Source organism: Helianthus annuus, chromosome 14, assembly GCF_002127325.2.
Source record: "Helianthus annuus cultivar XRQ/B chromosome 14, HanXRQr2.0-SUNRISE, whole genome shotgun sequence".
In the NCBI taxonomy this organism is placed as follows: Eukaryota; Viridiplantae; Streptophyta; class Magnoliopsida; order Asterales; family Asteraceae; genus Helianthus; species Helianthus annuus.
The window spans coordinates 138,707,113-138,724,191 of record NC_035446.2 but is presented as its reverse complement, the minus strand read 5'-3'; the positions used below and the strand labels follow the sequence as shown (position 1 = coordinate 138,724,191).

Below are 17,079 nucleotides of genomic sequence, written 5' to 3'. Positions count from 1 at the left end.
TTCAATCTCCTAGTAATGTCATCTACTGTATGTTGAAGATCTAATAGAGCAGACTGTTGATCTAATAAAGCAGACTCTTTATTTTTATTAATTTGCTCTTGACTTTTAGCGAACGCCTGATACTGCGTCATCATCTGAGCGAACATCTCCTCCATCCTGCTCAAACTACCCTGTAAGGCCTTGTCACTGGCTTGACTCTCCTGAGTCGACCCCCCACTAGCGAACTGACCTCCTGAGCCACTAAACTGACCCTGGCTATCTTGTGGTTGCTGATACGGATCATCGTAATATGGCTGATTATCATAATAATTCAAAGAATACCCCTGTGAAAAATATGGTTGTGACTGCACAAAAGGGTTAGCGTAACGTGTGGAGTACCTCGGGAAATATGGACAAAATATAGAGATGTGAGGTATACCACAATTTTGACACATAAAAGGGTTAGCGTAACATCGTACAGAGGACCCCTCATATTGTGGGCAATTAACAGTAAAATGAGGTCCTCCACAAATTTCACACATATTTACAAGACTCAAGAAAAATAAAAGTCACGGACAATTAGACTCCTACGACTCAAACAAACGAACAAATAGCACGTAATATGTCAAACAAGTCCAAACAAAGTAATTAACGCAATCGCCAAAGAGTCCCCGGCAACGGCGCCAAAAACTTGATGTGCTAAAAGTGGTTTAACTAAATTAACTAAATTAAACCCTAAACTAGACTCTCTAAGTTTTAAATTTATAAAACTAAGACTCTCTAAACCCTTAACCACACGACCGGCAAGTGTACCGATCGATGCAGTATAGCCTAAGGAAGTCCGAGTATCGAACCCAAGAGACTCTACTAATTACGCTAATGACTCTATCTAGACTTAGACTGACACGAACTTTAACTAATTGTTTATTTGATTGGGGGGGTTTTCTAAATATCCTAAAAATATAATATTAAACTAGAAAAATCAAAGAAAAGACTAAACACGAATGTGGACGAAGACTTTGACCAAAGGCGATGAAGACTACCTAGGCTAGACGCAAGTTTAACTCAGAATGGATTTCTATTCGATAATTGTGTGGTATGGAACCGGGATCTTTGGATACTAAACCTATTAAGACACCACTAAGCCCCTCAAACACTCTCAAGGCGATTCTTGTGGCACTACCTAGGCTGTTACGCTCACCGGTTTTCTAGATTTCCTCACAGTCCTCTAATTTCTTGAAAGTGCCTATATAAGACGCTCTACCTCACAGCGCGAACGTCTAAAGCAACTACGAGTTTTAATCTTGGTTTAATAGACAATGGAATGTTAAGGACTTATAACCAAACCGAGACCTATTAATAACCTCGAGCCTCACAGCGACAAGATTAGTAGAACACTTGATTTTATTAAATTACCGAATATTGTTTCTAAGTTTACTTACTAGATTTTCACCCTAAAGGATTAGAGATTTATTATGTGATATAGACACTCACCAAAACCTAAAACCCTAGCCCAACTCTATTATGTGATAAAGACCGTCACCAAGAATCGAACGAAGCAATAAACAATAATCAAACAATCACAAGCACGCATATGCACCAAGTTAAATTCCCAAAGCTTTTACAGTACAAGAAAAATCCACAACCACGCCAAAAATCGAATAAGGAACCAAACTTTATTTAACTATTGTCATAACCTAGGTAGTTTAGAAAATTAGCCAAGGAACATAACCAAGAACAAGAAACAAGTCTCAAATAACAAACAATTCATAGTATCAAGTTTGATAACAAAAAGTATATCGAAACTAATAAATTAATTATTTGCAAACCCGAGAATAAATCTTGATCGTGTCTTGAACCCTCGAACCAATCAGCTTTCCTTCTCCTTAAAATTTGCGAACCTCTAAAAATATTCAAGATGGCAGCCACTCCCTTCAATTCGTCCCTCTCCTGTTTGCGTCTAATAATGTGCCGTCCCTAAGCTGATGTTCCCCTCTCTTGACGACTAGAATTATTTATAAACTAGCCTAAGAACCCGCGAGCTTCGCGGGTGGCTTAACAAAATAAAAAAATTCAACCAATTTAAAACTATAAAACGTAAATCGTGCTTTGTTAAACCTAATGTTTTGAGACACTTTAATACGTTCCAAAACTACATCAACATAATGTTCATTTCAGGTTAAACATTGCTAAACAAAACATAGTTAATAATTGTTCCAAAATTGTTACCACATATAGGATAGCGTTGGTAACGATATTATATGTTTACTTCTAACGACATCTTTCAATAAACACATCGTTCAGTGGTCCGGATTAAGAATTTGCAACATGTTTTGATCCCTAAAATATCGAAGCAGAAACTCAGCTCCATTTTCCAACCCAGCTTGCAGCATGAAGTTACGCCATCCTCTGAAAGCATACCGAGGTATCCCACGTGCCGTTTCCTGACGGATCCCGAGTGTCATTGAAAAACCGTCTTCAGTTTGAAGCAACATCTCATCAAGGACCGAGAAATCTACATTTGCTGCAAAGTCCTTTGGGATACGCTGCATTAAAGTAAGGAAAAATAAAGAATTTTAAATAAAAATATAAACACTGAAAGGTTTACATAATATAAAAAATAAAGCATTTCAACTATGAAACACTTACAAAACGAAAAGATAGACACCATCTTAGTTCGTATACGTTGCCTTCATCAACAACTGCCGGAATGTGTGGAACGTCAACCACGTCTGCTTCCAGGACAGGATCGGCAATAAAGATGGGCACAGGATCAACGTCTACATACTCATCTTCCGTGTCTTGATTTCCCGTGTCGAGTATGCAATCTTCACTAACATCCATTTGTTCCGTGTCTTCCTCTTCTTGAACACAAACACTATTTGCAAACTCGGGAAAAACAGATTGTATTCCATTGGGACGGAAAAGCATAATGTTGAAAATGCGTCTCGCAACCAACTCAAAAAAGATGACATCACCTGATATGAGATGAAGATCTTGGGTGATTTGTGAGAAATCATGAATGAAGTAATCGGATCCCCAAAGCCTATTCACTTTAATAGTCCACATGTATGTACTACCAAAACGAATTGAAAAGTTATCGTCCAATGTGTCTGCTTTGAAATACATGTTCATAAACTCCTTTGGCAACCACTGAATACACAATAAATGCAATGGTCAATAAAAAAATTGAGTTGGTTATTTATCATAAGTAGCAAAAGTATAACTTACCAAGTTAGCGTTCTCGGGAAATAACATCTTTACATAAAACTTGTTCTTAACACAGGAAAGACCATCAGCCTTAAAATGAGTGAACTTTAGCTTGTGATCATCAACCACATGCAAAACAATAACATCGTTATCCTCTAGACCAACATCACGAACCATAGCAGACCAACCATTCGAGAAACAATAACCATTAGCAGTAGATTTAACACAAACAGTCCACTCATTGCCCTCTTGATTTGTCATAAGTACAGTACCAATCGGATAGCCCTTCAAGTTGTCAAACTTATTGTACCATAAAGGAAGAGACTGTAAATTAAAAACAGGGATTACATTAGTTAATGCTAATACGCTTGACATATTAAAAATTAGCAATAAATTAAATAACAATTACCTGTTCGGATTTTGAGGAGTCCGCAATAAGAATATAAAAGCCACGGTCTAAATAAAAGTTTAGGACCTCCTGCTTAATGGATTCAACCACTGGTACGGCAAGGTCGGGACTAAGAGACTGAAGACCATTAGTACGGAACAGTTTAATTTTAAAGACATATTGATCAACCAACTCAAAAACAATAACATCGCCAGATACTAAACATAGATCATTGGAAACTTGAGTAAAATCAACAAAGAAATGGTTCATATCCCAGAGTCTACTCATACTAACGGTCCACGTGTGGTTTTTGTCAAAAACAATAACAAAATCGTCATACAGATTATCACCGTTGAAATGCTCTTGCATGAAGTCTCTCGGTACCCACTGCAATTGATTATAAAACATTGAATAAGTACAAAATGTAAATCTTTACTTAAAATAAAAATATATGTTTAAAACATACCAGATTTTGGTTCTCAGGGTATTTCATAACAATGTGGAACTTTGAACCATGATCCGGGTGTGGATAACTCTTAAAATGAGTTATTCTAAACGTCAGTACATCCATAAGTTCAAATACAACATAGTCTCCAATGTCTACTTCAAGAACATTTATAAGAGTTGACCAACCGTTTGACAAACAATAACCGTCCGTAGACTCCTTGATTTTAACATCAAATATTGCTTTATCATCAGTTATTAAGAAAACATTACCAATAGGATATCCATCTAATTCATTAAACTTGTTATACCAAGCTGGTAAAGGCTGCAAGAATCATTTAAGTGATTAAATAATAAAAAGAACATATAATGCTACTTAAACGGTTCCATAAAACTTAGATTGTTACTTAACAATATAATAATATATAACACGTTATGAACAAACGTATAACCTGTTCTTCCAATTTTCTGTCCTTGATGTAAACATAAAAACCACGTTCCATATCTGTAAAGATATTTATAAAGAACATTCATATATCTAGATTACAGTTATAAATCCATCGAAAAGTAAATTAGAAAGCCAAACAAATGATATTAAGGCAGTATGATTAACATTATTGGTAAAATTGGAGATTTATAAATGCATTCATGCCTCTTTTGTATAGTAAAAGTTACTTTAATATAATAGACATAACATTAACTGATTTAATAAAATGTTAAAAACGTCAAGTAATCGTCAAATATACTTTTAACATATGCACTGATCAATCTTAAAAGACTTAAGTGGTAGCAAGGGCATGTAATAAAAGTCAATAAAAACAACAAAATACAGAGTATACCAGTATATTAACCTAAATTGGAAAAAAAACATCATGAAACAAAACTTTAATAACAGAAGGTGATGAGAAATACAAAGATACATGGTATGGTTCAATTATTGTTCAATCAGACAAAAATTAATTCATTCAATAGAAAAAAAAACTTAAAAAAATCACACAGAATAGTTGGTTATCATCAAAATAGAACAACTTAAACAAAAATAACACTAAAGATGTGCATATCAACAAAAGTTAATTGCCGAAGATTTCGGGTATATGAATATAAATCCAAACATAATGAAAGCAATCTGTTAAAGATAATGACTAAAACAACAACATTAAATGAATAGAAAGTTACAATAAACATTATGACCTAAAAAATCAAGATGCAAAAAGATTAGGGTTTATAAAATAAACCGTAAATAACTTTAAATCAGTTACTAAATCAAGAATCAGAGCTTCACAAAATATAGAATCGAACCTGTAATAAACTTACCGGAGGCAAAAACGACGAACTAAATTGCGAAGATGATGAAGGCGATGGTAGATAGATAAACCGTTTAGAGTTTAAGGAAGAATGACGGTATGAAAATCCCCAAAAATTCATCATTATAAATTATATTAAAACACCGATCTTCGTAATTTTGGAATGACTGATGTGATTATGTATAGATTGGAGAGATGCAATGATAATTTTTGGAAGAAAAATAAGGAAACAGGGAACTGTAAGCGTGGTTTTTTTAAATGGATTTCAAAATACTAAAGAACATGAAGTTATGAAAGACTAAACCAGAAATAAGGTTTTCACGATATATATTTATATATGTGTATATATAAACAAAAATTAAAATTAATGCAAATAACAGGAGTAATAAGACAACAAATGCCAAAAAAATGTTATTATTTTCAAATCGTTTATTAAAAAAATTAACATTCAGTAAATATTCATGTTGAAATTATACATATTAAGTAATAATGAAAAATCATAAGTCATTGAATATTTCTTTATACACAACATTAGTTGTTTTATTTGTAGGCTTCCCATCTTTGTCCAGTATTAGCATTTTAACACCGTCTCTTGTTCTAACTCTCGATAACGCGACATACAACTGACCGTGGGTGAAAACCGGTTGTCTTAGGTACAGACCAACTCTAGAAAGTGATTGACCTTGGCTTTTATTGATAGTCATAGCAAAGCAAACAACAACCGGAAATTGCCTTCTTTGAAATGAAAAGGGAATCTTCTTGTCTGAAGGTACTAAAGTAATTCTGGGAATATAGGTTCGAGTACCAATGTTAGCTCCAGATATTATTTCAGCCTCTATTAAACGGTTATACAACTTTGTAACCTTCAACCTTGTTCCATTGCACAAACCATTTTTTGATCAATGTTACGTAACAACATGACTGGGACACCAACTTTTAGCACTAACCGATGATTCGGTAAGCCTGAAACCTTAAGACCATTGAGAACATCCGGTGTGTATAATCTTTCTTGTATTGAACTTACATTTTCAGTTGCACAAAGACGGTCAGAGCTTAGATACTCTCTTTCTTCACCGGGAAACAACGCTAACAGCCTATCGTTAATCTCGTTGACAACCTCGTTCTTCGGCGCAACTATAGCCCTATCACTAAAATAATTAGGACTATTAAAGTTATCGAGAATTGAAGGATAAACAAATTCGATCAGGCAGGAAATGGGGTCGGAAGTATCATTGATTATAAGATTAGATGGCACTTCAATTGTTGCTTCTCCATCATTAGGACCACCAACATTTCCCTCTCCTATGTCCAAAAGCCACTTTGCAAAACTATTTATTTCCTCAATCTCGGATGGAGATCTTCCAACGGTTAACCTCATATTCCTTGACAACGTTAGCACCTTACATTTACTCCACAAATACGACGAACTTAATGATGCGTTCACCGTCTCTTGTCTTCCACCATTTCGAACAACGGGAAGTACTTGTCTAAAATCTCCACCAAAAACAATAACCTTACCACCGAAAGAGGTTTCAGAATTTCTCGAAGTGTCGAAATTGAAGATGTCATTCATCGTGCGGTTCAAGGCTTCAAACGCATGTTTATGGACCATAGGTGCTTCATCCCATATAATAAGTTTGGTCTGATGCAACAATTTAGCAACATCACTATCAGCTTTTATATGACATACCGAATCCTCATTAAGATTCAAAGGAATACGAAATCTGGAGTGTGCAGTCCTGCCGCCTGTCAATAACAGCGATGCAATTCCACTCGAAGCAACATTTAATACAATTTCTCTTTTTGACCGAAGTGCAGCAGACAACGTCTTCCATAAAAAGGTTTTCCCGGTGCCCCCGTAACCTTAAACAAAAAACATCCCTCCAGTGTTACCATCAACAGATTTCATTATCTCTTCAAACACTGACCTTTGTTCTTCAGTTAACATATTAAACAGATTAACATATTCCTCTGCGAGACTTAATACGTCGTAAGTACGCTCCTCGTTAATCAGACGATTGTCGAGATCAGATAAGGAAGAAGAATCTGGAAAAGGCATTGTTGAGAAGTTGCGTAGCGATGAGCTATTCATACCTAAAAACTTTTCAATTTCCAACAAAGCGTAATTTTTAAGTTCATCGTCTGGAATTGATAAACCTGTTAGATGTTCAAATACTGATACAATGAGTATGATATTTAAGTTAAACCTTGTATGAAAAAAATTAAAAAAGCAAAATGGATTTTATAAAGTTTGATAATGTACCTTCAACACGATGTAGTTTACTATATCTGTAGATGAAATCATCTGTCATGTATTTCCACGTGCTTTCCCATACGATCTCCGGTCTTGACATAGTATTGGACAATAGCATCATGCCAAATAAATTTCGTACGTAAGAAGCTGTTGCTGTTTCATTTGCTTCTTTAATTGCTTCGATGTACTCTTTGTCATCATCTAAAAGACCAAGTGCAAAACATGCATCTCGAAATGTATCATGTACATGACCATTAACAGTTTTGATATCGTCATATGACTTAGGTCCTTTGACTTTGTTGAGCAAGATTCTTAAAAAATAAGCTTCTCCAAGAGATGGAGCAACATTATGAATTCTGCCAATTGTGTTACCTTTTTTCCGAGGTTGCCAACAACGGTTTTCAGTCTTCCATACATACCAAGTTGGAAACTGGACATAAGTTAGTGTACGCGCCAAATGGTCATCAGGGTCTTTGTTCCTTTCCATCCAAGACAGAAACATAGAACACTTGACAGATGGCCTGTTAAGAACATAATTGATGTCTTCATCTGCTCCAAATACAACCGGTTGGAGACCTGGAAGATGGAATGGAAGCCTCATAACAGAAGGATATCTGTAATTTACATCGTAACTAAAAATCCTCCATGATGCCTCGCATGCTGAGATATAGCGACAGTCATAATACTCTTTAATCTCATCTTTTTCATGTTGTTCATTATGATTATCACTATGCAAAACAGCAACTGTTGCTCTATCCGGACCTTTGTTGATATACTTAAACAAATATTTAATTGACCCAGCTTGGTTGCACCACTCAACGTTTATATGTGCCTGATACTTTTTCAATAACTTTTTGTTGTATGGTACAACACTTCTATTATCTAACTCGATCCGGTTTTTGACAACTGTTCTTCCATCATCTCTCCTTCTGTATAATGGGAAACCATTGGCGTCAATTGTCGTAGTATCTTGAAATCTTTTAGGAAAGCCTTTAGAACACTGTTTATCAACCATACATGGGCAGCTCATATTAGCATTACCACACGGTCCATGAATCATAAAATCCTTCACAAGCGTATACAACTCTGGGTCATCATCTCTGTTTGGAATTTCTGCACATATGAACGGATCAACTTGGTCAACAGTGGGAATTTTAGCTTCTGGTTCCATGAATAAGCACAAATGCGCATGAGGCAAGCCACGTTTTTGAAACTCAATTGTATAAATAACTGCATAAAAATAATTTAAAATCAATAAAAGCAAATGTAAAAAATATATTTAGTAATAAAGGATTGCAATACGTACTTGCTGCTGCTTTTCCAAACATATGACACTCCTTTAAATCTTTACAAATTGCATCCAGTTTGAATTTAAACAACCTTGACAGGATATCAGGCCTATCTTCTGGATTCAGAGTGGTGTCTTTAAGATACCGTTTTACCTCTGGCCACTTGGGATTGCATGTAATGGTTATAAAAAAATCAGGATAACCAAACCATTTACATAAAGCCATTGCATCTAAATAGTTTTGCATCATATATCTAGCTCCACCGGTAAACGAAGAAGGCAATATAAGAGGTGTACCAACATTAGATATATCTTGCTGACCATTATTTCTCAATTTCCGGAGACTTTCATAGGTATCAGATCTTAGATTTTTTTGTTGAAAACGTATGTAGTTTAGTCTCTCGCTCTCAATCATCGTATAAGCATCAACCAAAAATTGTTGGAAAAGTCTCCTTGAATTTAGAATCAGAGAAAATTGGTTTACTCTATCTTGAATACGATACGAAAAGAACTCTCTCATCGTACAATTTGGACGCTTCTTGTTGGTTACATCTACGACACCTCTATGAGGGATGTCAACTCTGTAACCATCATCTCCATACGGGAAGAGAATTGGGTATTGAAGAGCAAGGTAAGAAGGATGTAATTCACTAATTCGTTGAAGAGTCCCCGATTTAGTTTCAACAACAATGTCTCTGTTCTCAAATGCGTTTTCAACATCTCCAACAATTAGAGCAGCAACCTCGCCACATGTTGGTAAGTTATACATTCGACCATCCTTGTCCCTTCTTCCAATAAGACGTACCTTAAGAGTAAGCTGCGGATCGTCATGAAAACAATCTCTAACCATCCTGTAAACTTTAACCAATACATTATCGGAGTCTAACACAGACTTGATATGTTGGATCAAGTGACGATCAACTGAAGCAGAAGATGATGTATCCGACTCCTTAGATCGACTGTTTTGACAAAATTTTTAAAAATGAAATATTAATTATTAATTCAGAAACAATTGAATCAAATTATACTGTAAGATACTTACCTAAATATAGAATCTCGGTTGGAAACTTCGTTCTCTGTATCGTATATGTATAGCTGGCAAAACTTTGGTTTATTGCCATTCTCCGGCAACAGACTTCCAATACTATGATAGTTTTCACCGCTAATCCTGTAGCAAAATGGGCCATTACCTCTATTAACAGTCGGATCGACCTTACCACCCATAGATGTGAAAGCGAACATAGAATTATAACGGCGAATGTTTTTCAAAAAATGCTTGCTTTCATTATCCAAAGACGTAAACAGTTTCTGATAATTTGGATGCGCATCTTTATAATCGGGTAGCTCTACTTTAGCATATCCACAACATAAAAAATAACTTGTCTTCCGATTATTGGTTCTGCCTCTCGCCGTTTCTACTTCCCAAAACTTTGCATTGCATACTTGACACGTAATACACTGGTCCCCATGATCTAAGTAATCTGTAGATTAGCAGGAAATAAAAATAAATGAAATTAAGCGATGTATTTAAAAATAAAAAAATGGTATACAAAATAATGTCGACAATATGTAAATGAAGCGACTACCTGGTGAAACACCTTTGTAAGGATCTACATCTAACGCTGCATCTGTAGTCAAATCAACCATTGGAATAGGAGATGTAATTCTTTGTCTGCCTAATAACTTAGATTTACCAGTAGATAGCTTTGGAGACGTTTTGCGTAAAATAGGAGTTGTATTCATTGTTGTTATGTTTGGAGAAATAGAAAAGCGACGGACACTTGTTGAAAGTGATTGGTTGTTTGAAGCAGATGGGTAATCACCTAGACAAAATATCAATTTAGAAAATCGGATATAATATTACTTGTAAATATTAACAAATGTATAAAATTACCATTTTGTGTGTTACATTGAAAGGACCTTGTAATAGAAGAAGATTGTAAACTGTTCATAGCCCTGGATTTGCCTTGTAAGATAGGAGATTTTTTACTATCTAGATAAAGTCTCCTTAATCTCCGTCTCTCTTTAGTGTAACTTTGATAACTTTGCGTGAAAACAACTGATAAAACGAAAAAAAATAAGTATATTGTTTTAGACATAAATATGTATAAAAATAGTTAAGTATGCAAATTAAAAAAAAAATTGAAAAGCTTAATGATAATATATAATTAAACCGGGCGAAATAGTAGATGAATGTCGTGAAATATTCGGAGTGTGTAGTAAAATGGAAGAAGAATTAGAAGTCGACGATTCTTTTGTCGTAGAACCCGGTAAAACGTGTGATACGTTAGATCTTTTACTATCCAAATACAGTTTTCGTAGTTTACGCCTCTCTCTGCACTCGTCTTGTGTAATTACCGGAGTAAAAACTGTATTAGCATATAACACCAAAGAAACAATATAATAGCATTAGTTGTATAAAAAAAGTAACTATATAAAAATCCATTAGGTGCAATGAAATTTTATAATAATTTAATTTTTCGTAAAAATGTTATCATATTTGACATATATAATAATTTTAGACATATATACGTTTTACCAAATAGTTAAGTATACAAATTTAAAAATTATGAAAATTTTAAATAAATTAAATAAATAAACCTGGCGAAATAGTAGATGCATGATGTGAAGTAGTTGGAGTGCGGAATAAAGTGGAAGACAAATTAGATGTCGACGATTCAATTTTCTTAGAAAGCGGTAACACGTTTGATACATTAGATCTTTTACTATCCAAATACAATTTCCGTTGCTTACGCCTCTCTCTGCACACGTCTTGTGTAATTGCCGGAGTTAAAACTGTAGTAACATGTAAAACAAATGAAACAATATAATACGATTAGTTGTATTAAGAGAATTAGTATATCAATCAATAAGTATAAATAAAACTTTGTTAATATTTAAAGATTGTATAAAAATGTTATCATACTTGATATATGTTATCATGGTAAACAAAAAATTATTACCTCCTAATAATTGATGCCACAATAGGTATATAAAAAATTAAAAAAAGATATTAATATATAAAATAGAAAAATGCAGAAATAGATATAAATATATGGCTAAAAATGATTCTCAATGCATGGAACCTTGTGCTCAAATATGACATACTGATATGCATAAAAATTAGTCAACATTTACTAATTGCTTCTACGTCGACCTCATCATGATTTATGTATATATCATTAAAAAATCTTATACTTTCATTTACTTTCATTAAGGGTTGAAAACTTCCGGCTAACATCTGCATTCTGAAATTGTGCATTATACGGTTCCCAAGTCTACGAAAATCAGGTAACATAAATCCTTTAAATTCAATGTTGATGTTCATCTGTAATTATCGGATTCGATTTATTTGATAAACTACCAAATCTGGATAGCAGAAGGTAAACGGAACTTGTTTCATTGACAATTTTGTTTTCATTGATTTAGTTAACATACATGATGTTGTAAGTGTATTTGGTGCATACCTGTATTCTGCTATGAAAATAACTGATTTAGGTTGTGATTTGAATATAATGACATGCAATAAGACATAAAGAATACAATGCACACCAGGTGTTTGAATAAATGTCTATATGAAAAATGTTGCAGTTAACAAAAGAATCATTTTTTAAAATTAAAAAGACAAATAATAAGTAGGAGTTTTATATGATTAGGTAGTGAAGTTAAGTTGTTCTCGGATATGGGTTTAGGGGGTAAAAAGAAATGTAATAAGAATGTTTGTTAGGAGTAATTGTTATGTTATTGGGTTAGATGAAATGTAAGAACAAAGGTTGTTAGGATTTTACTTATAATGACTTTAAAGTGTGTGAAGATAATGAAAGTTAGAAAATTAACAATACTTTTAACTAAATACAAATGATTGGATTATATGTTATGAGTTTATGTTTCCTTTAAAATATGTCAACCTTTTAACTGTTTCTTAGCATGGCCGGAGTAGAGAACAATGTTGTGGTTATATCGGATTCTGAAGAGTCTTTGGCTGATTCAGAAGAGTTTGATGATGATGACGATGAAACTGGTCCGCTGATATTCATTGTCCCATACACCAAACGGTTTGTAAGTTGATACTAAATTATATGTTCGTACATTTCTAATATGATTACATAATTTGAATAAGTTTGGTATTTTTTAAAATATTTGACATTAATATTGGAAATTGGTAATATGTTTTAAAACTTGAAGCGCATACCAGTTGAGGTAGCACGGATAACAGGAGTTGACGAAACATTGAAAGTTAAGATCGTCAACAGGGAGAATGTCGAGACAAAACATGATGTTAGGGCGGAGCCAAATAAAAACAGTATAAAGTACGTTGTCAAAGGATGGGCGAAATGGCTTAAGGATAACAACATAAAAGATGGTGATCATTGCAAGTTCCAGTACTTTCCACATATTGGTGTTTTGTTCCTTGCCAATGTTTTCGGCTAGTGGTAATGTCTGAAAGTTGGAACGACTGTAGAAGAATAACATATTGTTCTTTTGGCTAATGAAGTAAGATAGCGTAAGTTATGTGGTGTTAAAAGTTGTAAAGTTTTTGTTAACATGTGTGATCTTTATGTATGTGTTAAAAGTAAGGTAGCGTAAGTTACGATCTTTATGTAGTTTGGACAGCTACTATGTAACCGTATTTATATATATATATATCATGTGTTGTACTTTTATTTTTTAGCTTATATTTAATATTTATTACATGTTTTGTACATTCACATGAATTGAATAACATAAAATCGATATACATTGGTAAATAAATGTTGAAGAATAAGAAAATAAGTTAGTAAATGAGAGAAGTTCCATACCATTGGTAATGTCTGAGAAAGGACTTCTTGAGGTAATAGCGGCAACATCTAAATTAAAGAAACATAACATAAATCATAGCACAAAATAGTAGAAATGAGAGAAGTTCCATATCATTGGTAATGTCTGAGAAAGGACTTCTTGAGGTAATAGCCGCAACATCTAAATTAGAGAAACAAAACATAACTAAATCATATCGATATAGTTATTCTAGTTATACAAAGTAGACAAACATGACATTAATCAAAAAAGTGTTACCTGTTGAGTTGTTTATGTTAACTTCATTACTGGAGATAAATGAAGATCTACGCTTGCATTTACTTGAAATGCCTATCATTGAAGTAAATAAAATGAATTACACTATAATAAAAATCATTAATAAAAAACATAAACAAACAAAGGAATGTTAAAGATAAATCAAATAAGAAAACCTGAAGTGTTTCCCTGGTTTGATTGGTTTCGGGAAGTATTGGAATCATGCTTTGACCGTTTATACATTGCGGAATAAGCTTTTGGAATATCAAACTTATCGTTTGTTCAAATTGAATTAAAATACCATTGGAGTGAAAGGGATGTACTCATAGCACAAAATAGTAGAAATGACTTGAAATGAGATGAAGAGATTTATATGATGTAAAAATTCTTTTTTAAGGAAACGTTATTAATGTTAATATTTAATGATATTAATATTCTTCATTTTGGAAAGTCAACAGTTTAAATTTTTTTTTGGAAATAATATATATAAAACCGAATCAAGTTACCATATGTAAATAACTTACCAAAACAAAAACTTTAATATAAAAATTATGCTTTAAATGCATCGTATATAAATTTGGTTTATATGGCAGCATTCATACATTAGAACTTTAATAAAAATATTATTCTTCTTTTTTATTAATAATATAATCAGGTTAAAAACATTATTAGACTTAAAAATAATGGATATATAACATCAAACAATAAAGTATCGTAAAAATATATATAAGAAAAATAAGTATAATTAACAACAATTAGCAAAAATAAAAATGTAACCAGAAATAAACAACTAAACCACGAAACAATCACGTTCATATAAATTAACCACAATAGTCAAATCATTGTCAAAATCCAAAAAAATCCCAACAAAAATATCCAAAAAAATGAAAACAAAACAAACGATGATATCAAATGTTTGAATTATAGATTACTAAGCTTCTTTATTTGGAATCAGAATAACTTCATCGACACCACCGTCTTTACGCATCTTTGATGAAGACTGGGAAGAAACAGCATCCACGTCATACACGGTATCCAAATTGCGCTTCAAGTCACGTTCGCTGTTCGTATCCAAGTCAGCATCCTTCTGATCAAACGATGTTGTAAAGCCAACTTTAAAAACATTCGAGCTAGGGGTTACATCGTCTCCCGTTTGGGATATGGAATCCTATAAAAAGAAAATAAATAAATAAGTAGGGATGAGTTAAAAATATTAATTTATTTAACAGGTAATGAGTAAGAATTAATTGAAACATAAGGTATAGTATAGTAAACCTTAACAGGCAAATCTTCAGTACGATTTGAATCAGATGGTTCGACACTGAAGGCTTCTTCATCAATAGGCTGAATTTGTATAAAAAAAATAACCAAAAAATGATAATAATTAATACACAAAAATTATTGACAACTTGTAATAATAGTACAAAGGTAAATTAGAAAAAATATACCTGAATAGTGTCAAAATGTTTATCAAGCTCCGATAAAACGACAGGGTTATTAGTCATCTTGGAGACTGAGTAGCCATCAGACTTTTTGGTAATGTTAAAAGAAGAAACAGCAATCTTGAACGCAAACTTCATATTGAGTAAAGAATTAAGCTCATTTGGAAAACTTCCTTCGTTTGCTAACTGTTGAAAAAGAAAATATACTTTACTGTTGTATGTTGTATACTAACGAAAAAATATGATAAAAAGGAAATTTTTATTACGTACTTCAATGTTGTTGTCTAAAAGCTGATTAGCATTAACCTTCAAAAGCTTTGTCACCTCACGCTCGAACAATGTCAGGCTAACAATACCAGTACAATCTTGCACACGTATATAAAGCCTAATTCTGCAAAATATATTAATGATATTTAATTATCTTGAAAAAAAACTTAACATGGATAAGATTTACCTTGGAACTGATGAAACGTTCTTTGTATTACAAACATCAGTCTTGCATTCCAAGACAGTGACCTCTTCAACACCATCAGTACCATCCTGCTTCTGTTTAACAACAGTAGTTGTTGAAACCTTTTTGTTGCAGGTTGTGCAGGCGTTGTAAAACCACTCATTGTTCGATGCAAAACTCTTGATAGTGCCAACAATGACAACAAACCTCGTCTGTGTTTAAGATATAGATAATGTATAAAAAAATAGATAAAAGAATAAATATTAAAGATATTTATATCGGTGTTACCGTATCTATTGAGTTTAACGACCCAATGGGATAAAACGTCAAGTCAGATAGGAACTCTTCAGTGACAGTCTTCACAACAGGAGAACTTAAGCCAGAATAACTGGAAGAAATCTCGGGAGAAAGTCTCTCGATAAATCTAATAAAAAAATGTCAAAATAATTATTTAGAACATTATTGAAAGTAATACATATTAAAAGTAAAACTATAAAAAAATGTAATACGATTGCAAACCTTTTCTTGAAATCCATTATCTCTTTCACCTCAGAGTTTATCAAGACTCGAGTTACATTATACAAATTTGAGACATACATATTACCTGTTTCATTATTACAACATAAAAATAAAAGTCAAAGTTGTATAAAAATCAATATGTAGTTTAATGAAAAGTCTGAATGTAGGTATAGAATATACCTCCCCAAAATCTGTACTTCCCAAACTGAACAACAACCACAACATTCTTTTCGTCCTTATTGTTTTTCTCAAAATCCAAAATCTGATCAGCATAACAACCCCATAACGTGACGTAAATCTGATGGTGTCTAAAAAACAAAAAGTAAAGAATTAACTTGATAGTTGTAAAATATATAAAAAACGGGAGAAATATATAAGTAATATAAGGTATATGTATATATATATATAAGGATGTACTGCAAATCTTCCAAAATAAAGGTTGTCTTCTTCTCGTCTTTGCCGTTATTATTATCACTCTTATCATCTGACGGAAGACACTTGACAACAAAACCGATAACATCTAAACATCACAGAATAATGAAATTAATATTACATAAGATATATAATATTAAATTTATTAAAAATTAAGAAAAATTAAAAATAATTTACCAATAGGGCTTTTGAAAGACTTGCTATCATCTAGAGGGTCATCCACAATAGGATCAAATGGAGAAAAGTCAAATCCCCATTCAGCACCAACAGGCTCATTGCATTCTTGGACAGTAGTGTTGGGGTTTAGATTGATCTT

The 17,079-nt window shown here is 33.0% G+C and overlaps 2 protein-coding genes and 1 pseudogene across 2 annotated transcripts; 1 reads left to right on the top strand and 2 right to left on the bottom strand.

Annotated features, from left to right (window-relative positions):
- Positions 1 to 5,822: 5,822 nt before the first annotated feature.
- On the bottom strand, positions 5,823 to 10,610 carry LOC110907439 (annotated as a pseudogene).
- Positions 10,611 to 12,699: 2,089 nt separating this feature from the next.
- On the top strand, positions 12,700 to 13,531 carry LOC118486683. Its single transcript, XM_035983318.1, has 2 exons — positions 12,700 to 12,926; positions 13,053 to 13,531. The coding sequence occupies exons 1-2, from the start codon at positions 12,795 to 12,797 to the stop codon at positions 13,296 to 13,298; spliced, it is 378 nt and encodes a 125-aa protein (XP_035839211.1). The 5' UTR covers positions 12,700 to 12,794; the 3' UTR covers positions 13,299 to 13,531.
- A 1,319-nt stretch (positions 13,532 to 14,850) lies between these two features.
- LOC110903894 lies at positions 14,851 to 16,980 on the bottom strand. Its single transcript, XM_022149689.2, has 10 exons — positions 16,941 to 16,980; positions 16,749 to 16,851; positions 16,512 to 16,639; positions 16,332 to 16,416; positions 16,101 to 16,236; positions 15,816 to 16,024; positions 15,632 to 15,752; positions 15,368 to 15,547; positions 15,195 to 15,263; positions 14,851 to 15,087 (listed from the first exon to the last, which is right to left on the bottom strand). The coding sequence occupies exons 4-10, from the start codon at positions 16,409 to 16,411 to the stop codon at positions 14,851 to 14,853; spliced, it is 1,032 nt and encodes a 343-aa protein (XP_022005381.1). The 5' UTR covers positions 16,412 to 16,416; positions 16,512 to 16,639; positions 16,749 to 16,851; positions 16,941 to 16,980.
- Positions 16,981 to 17,079: the final 99 nt, after the last annotated feature.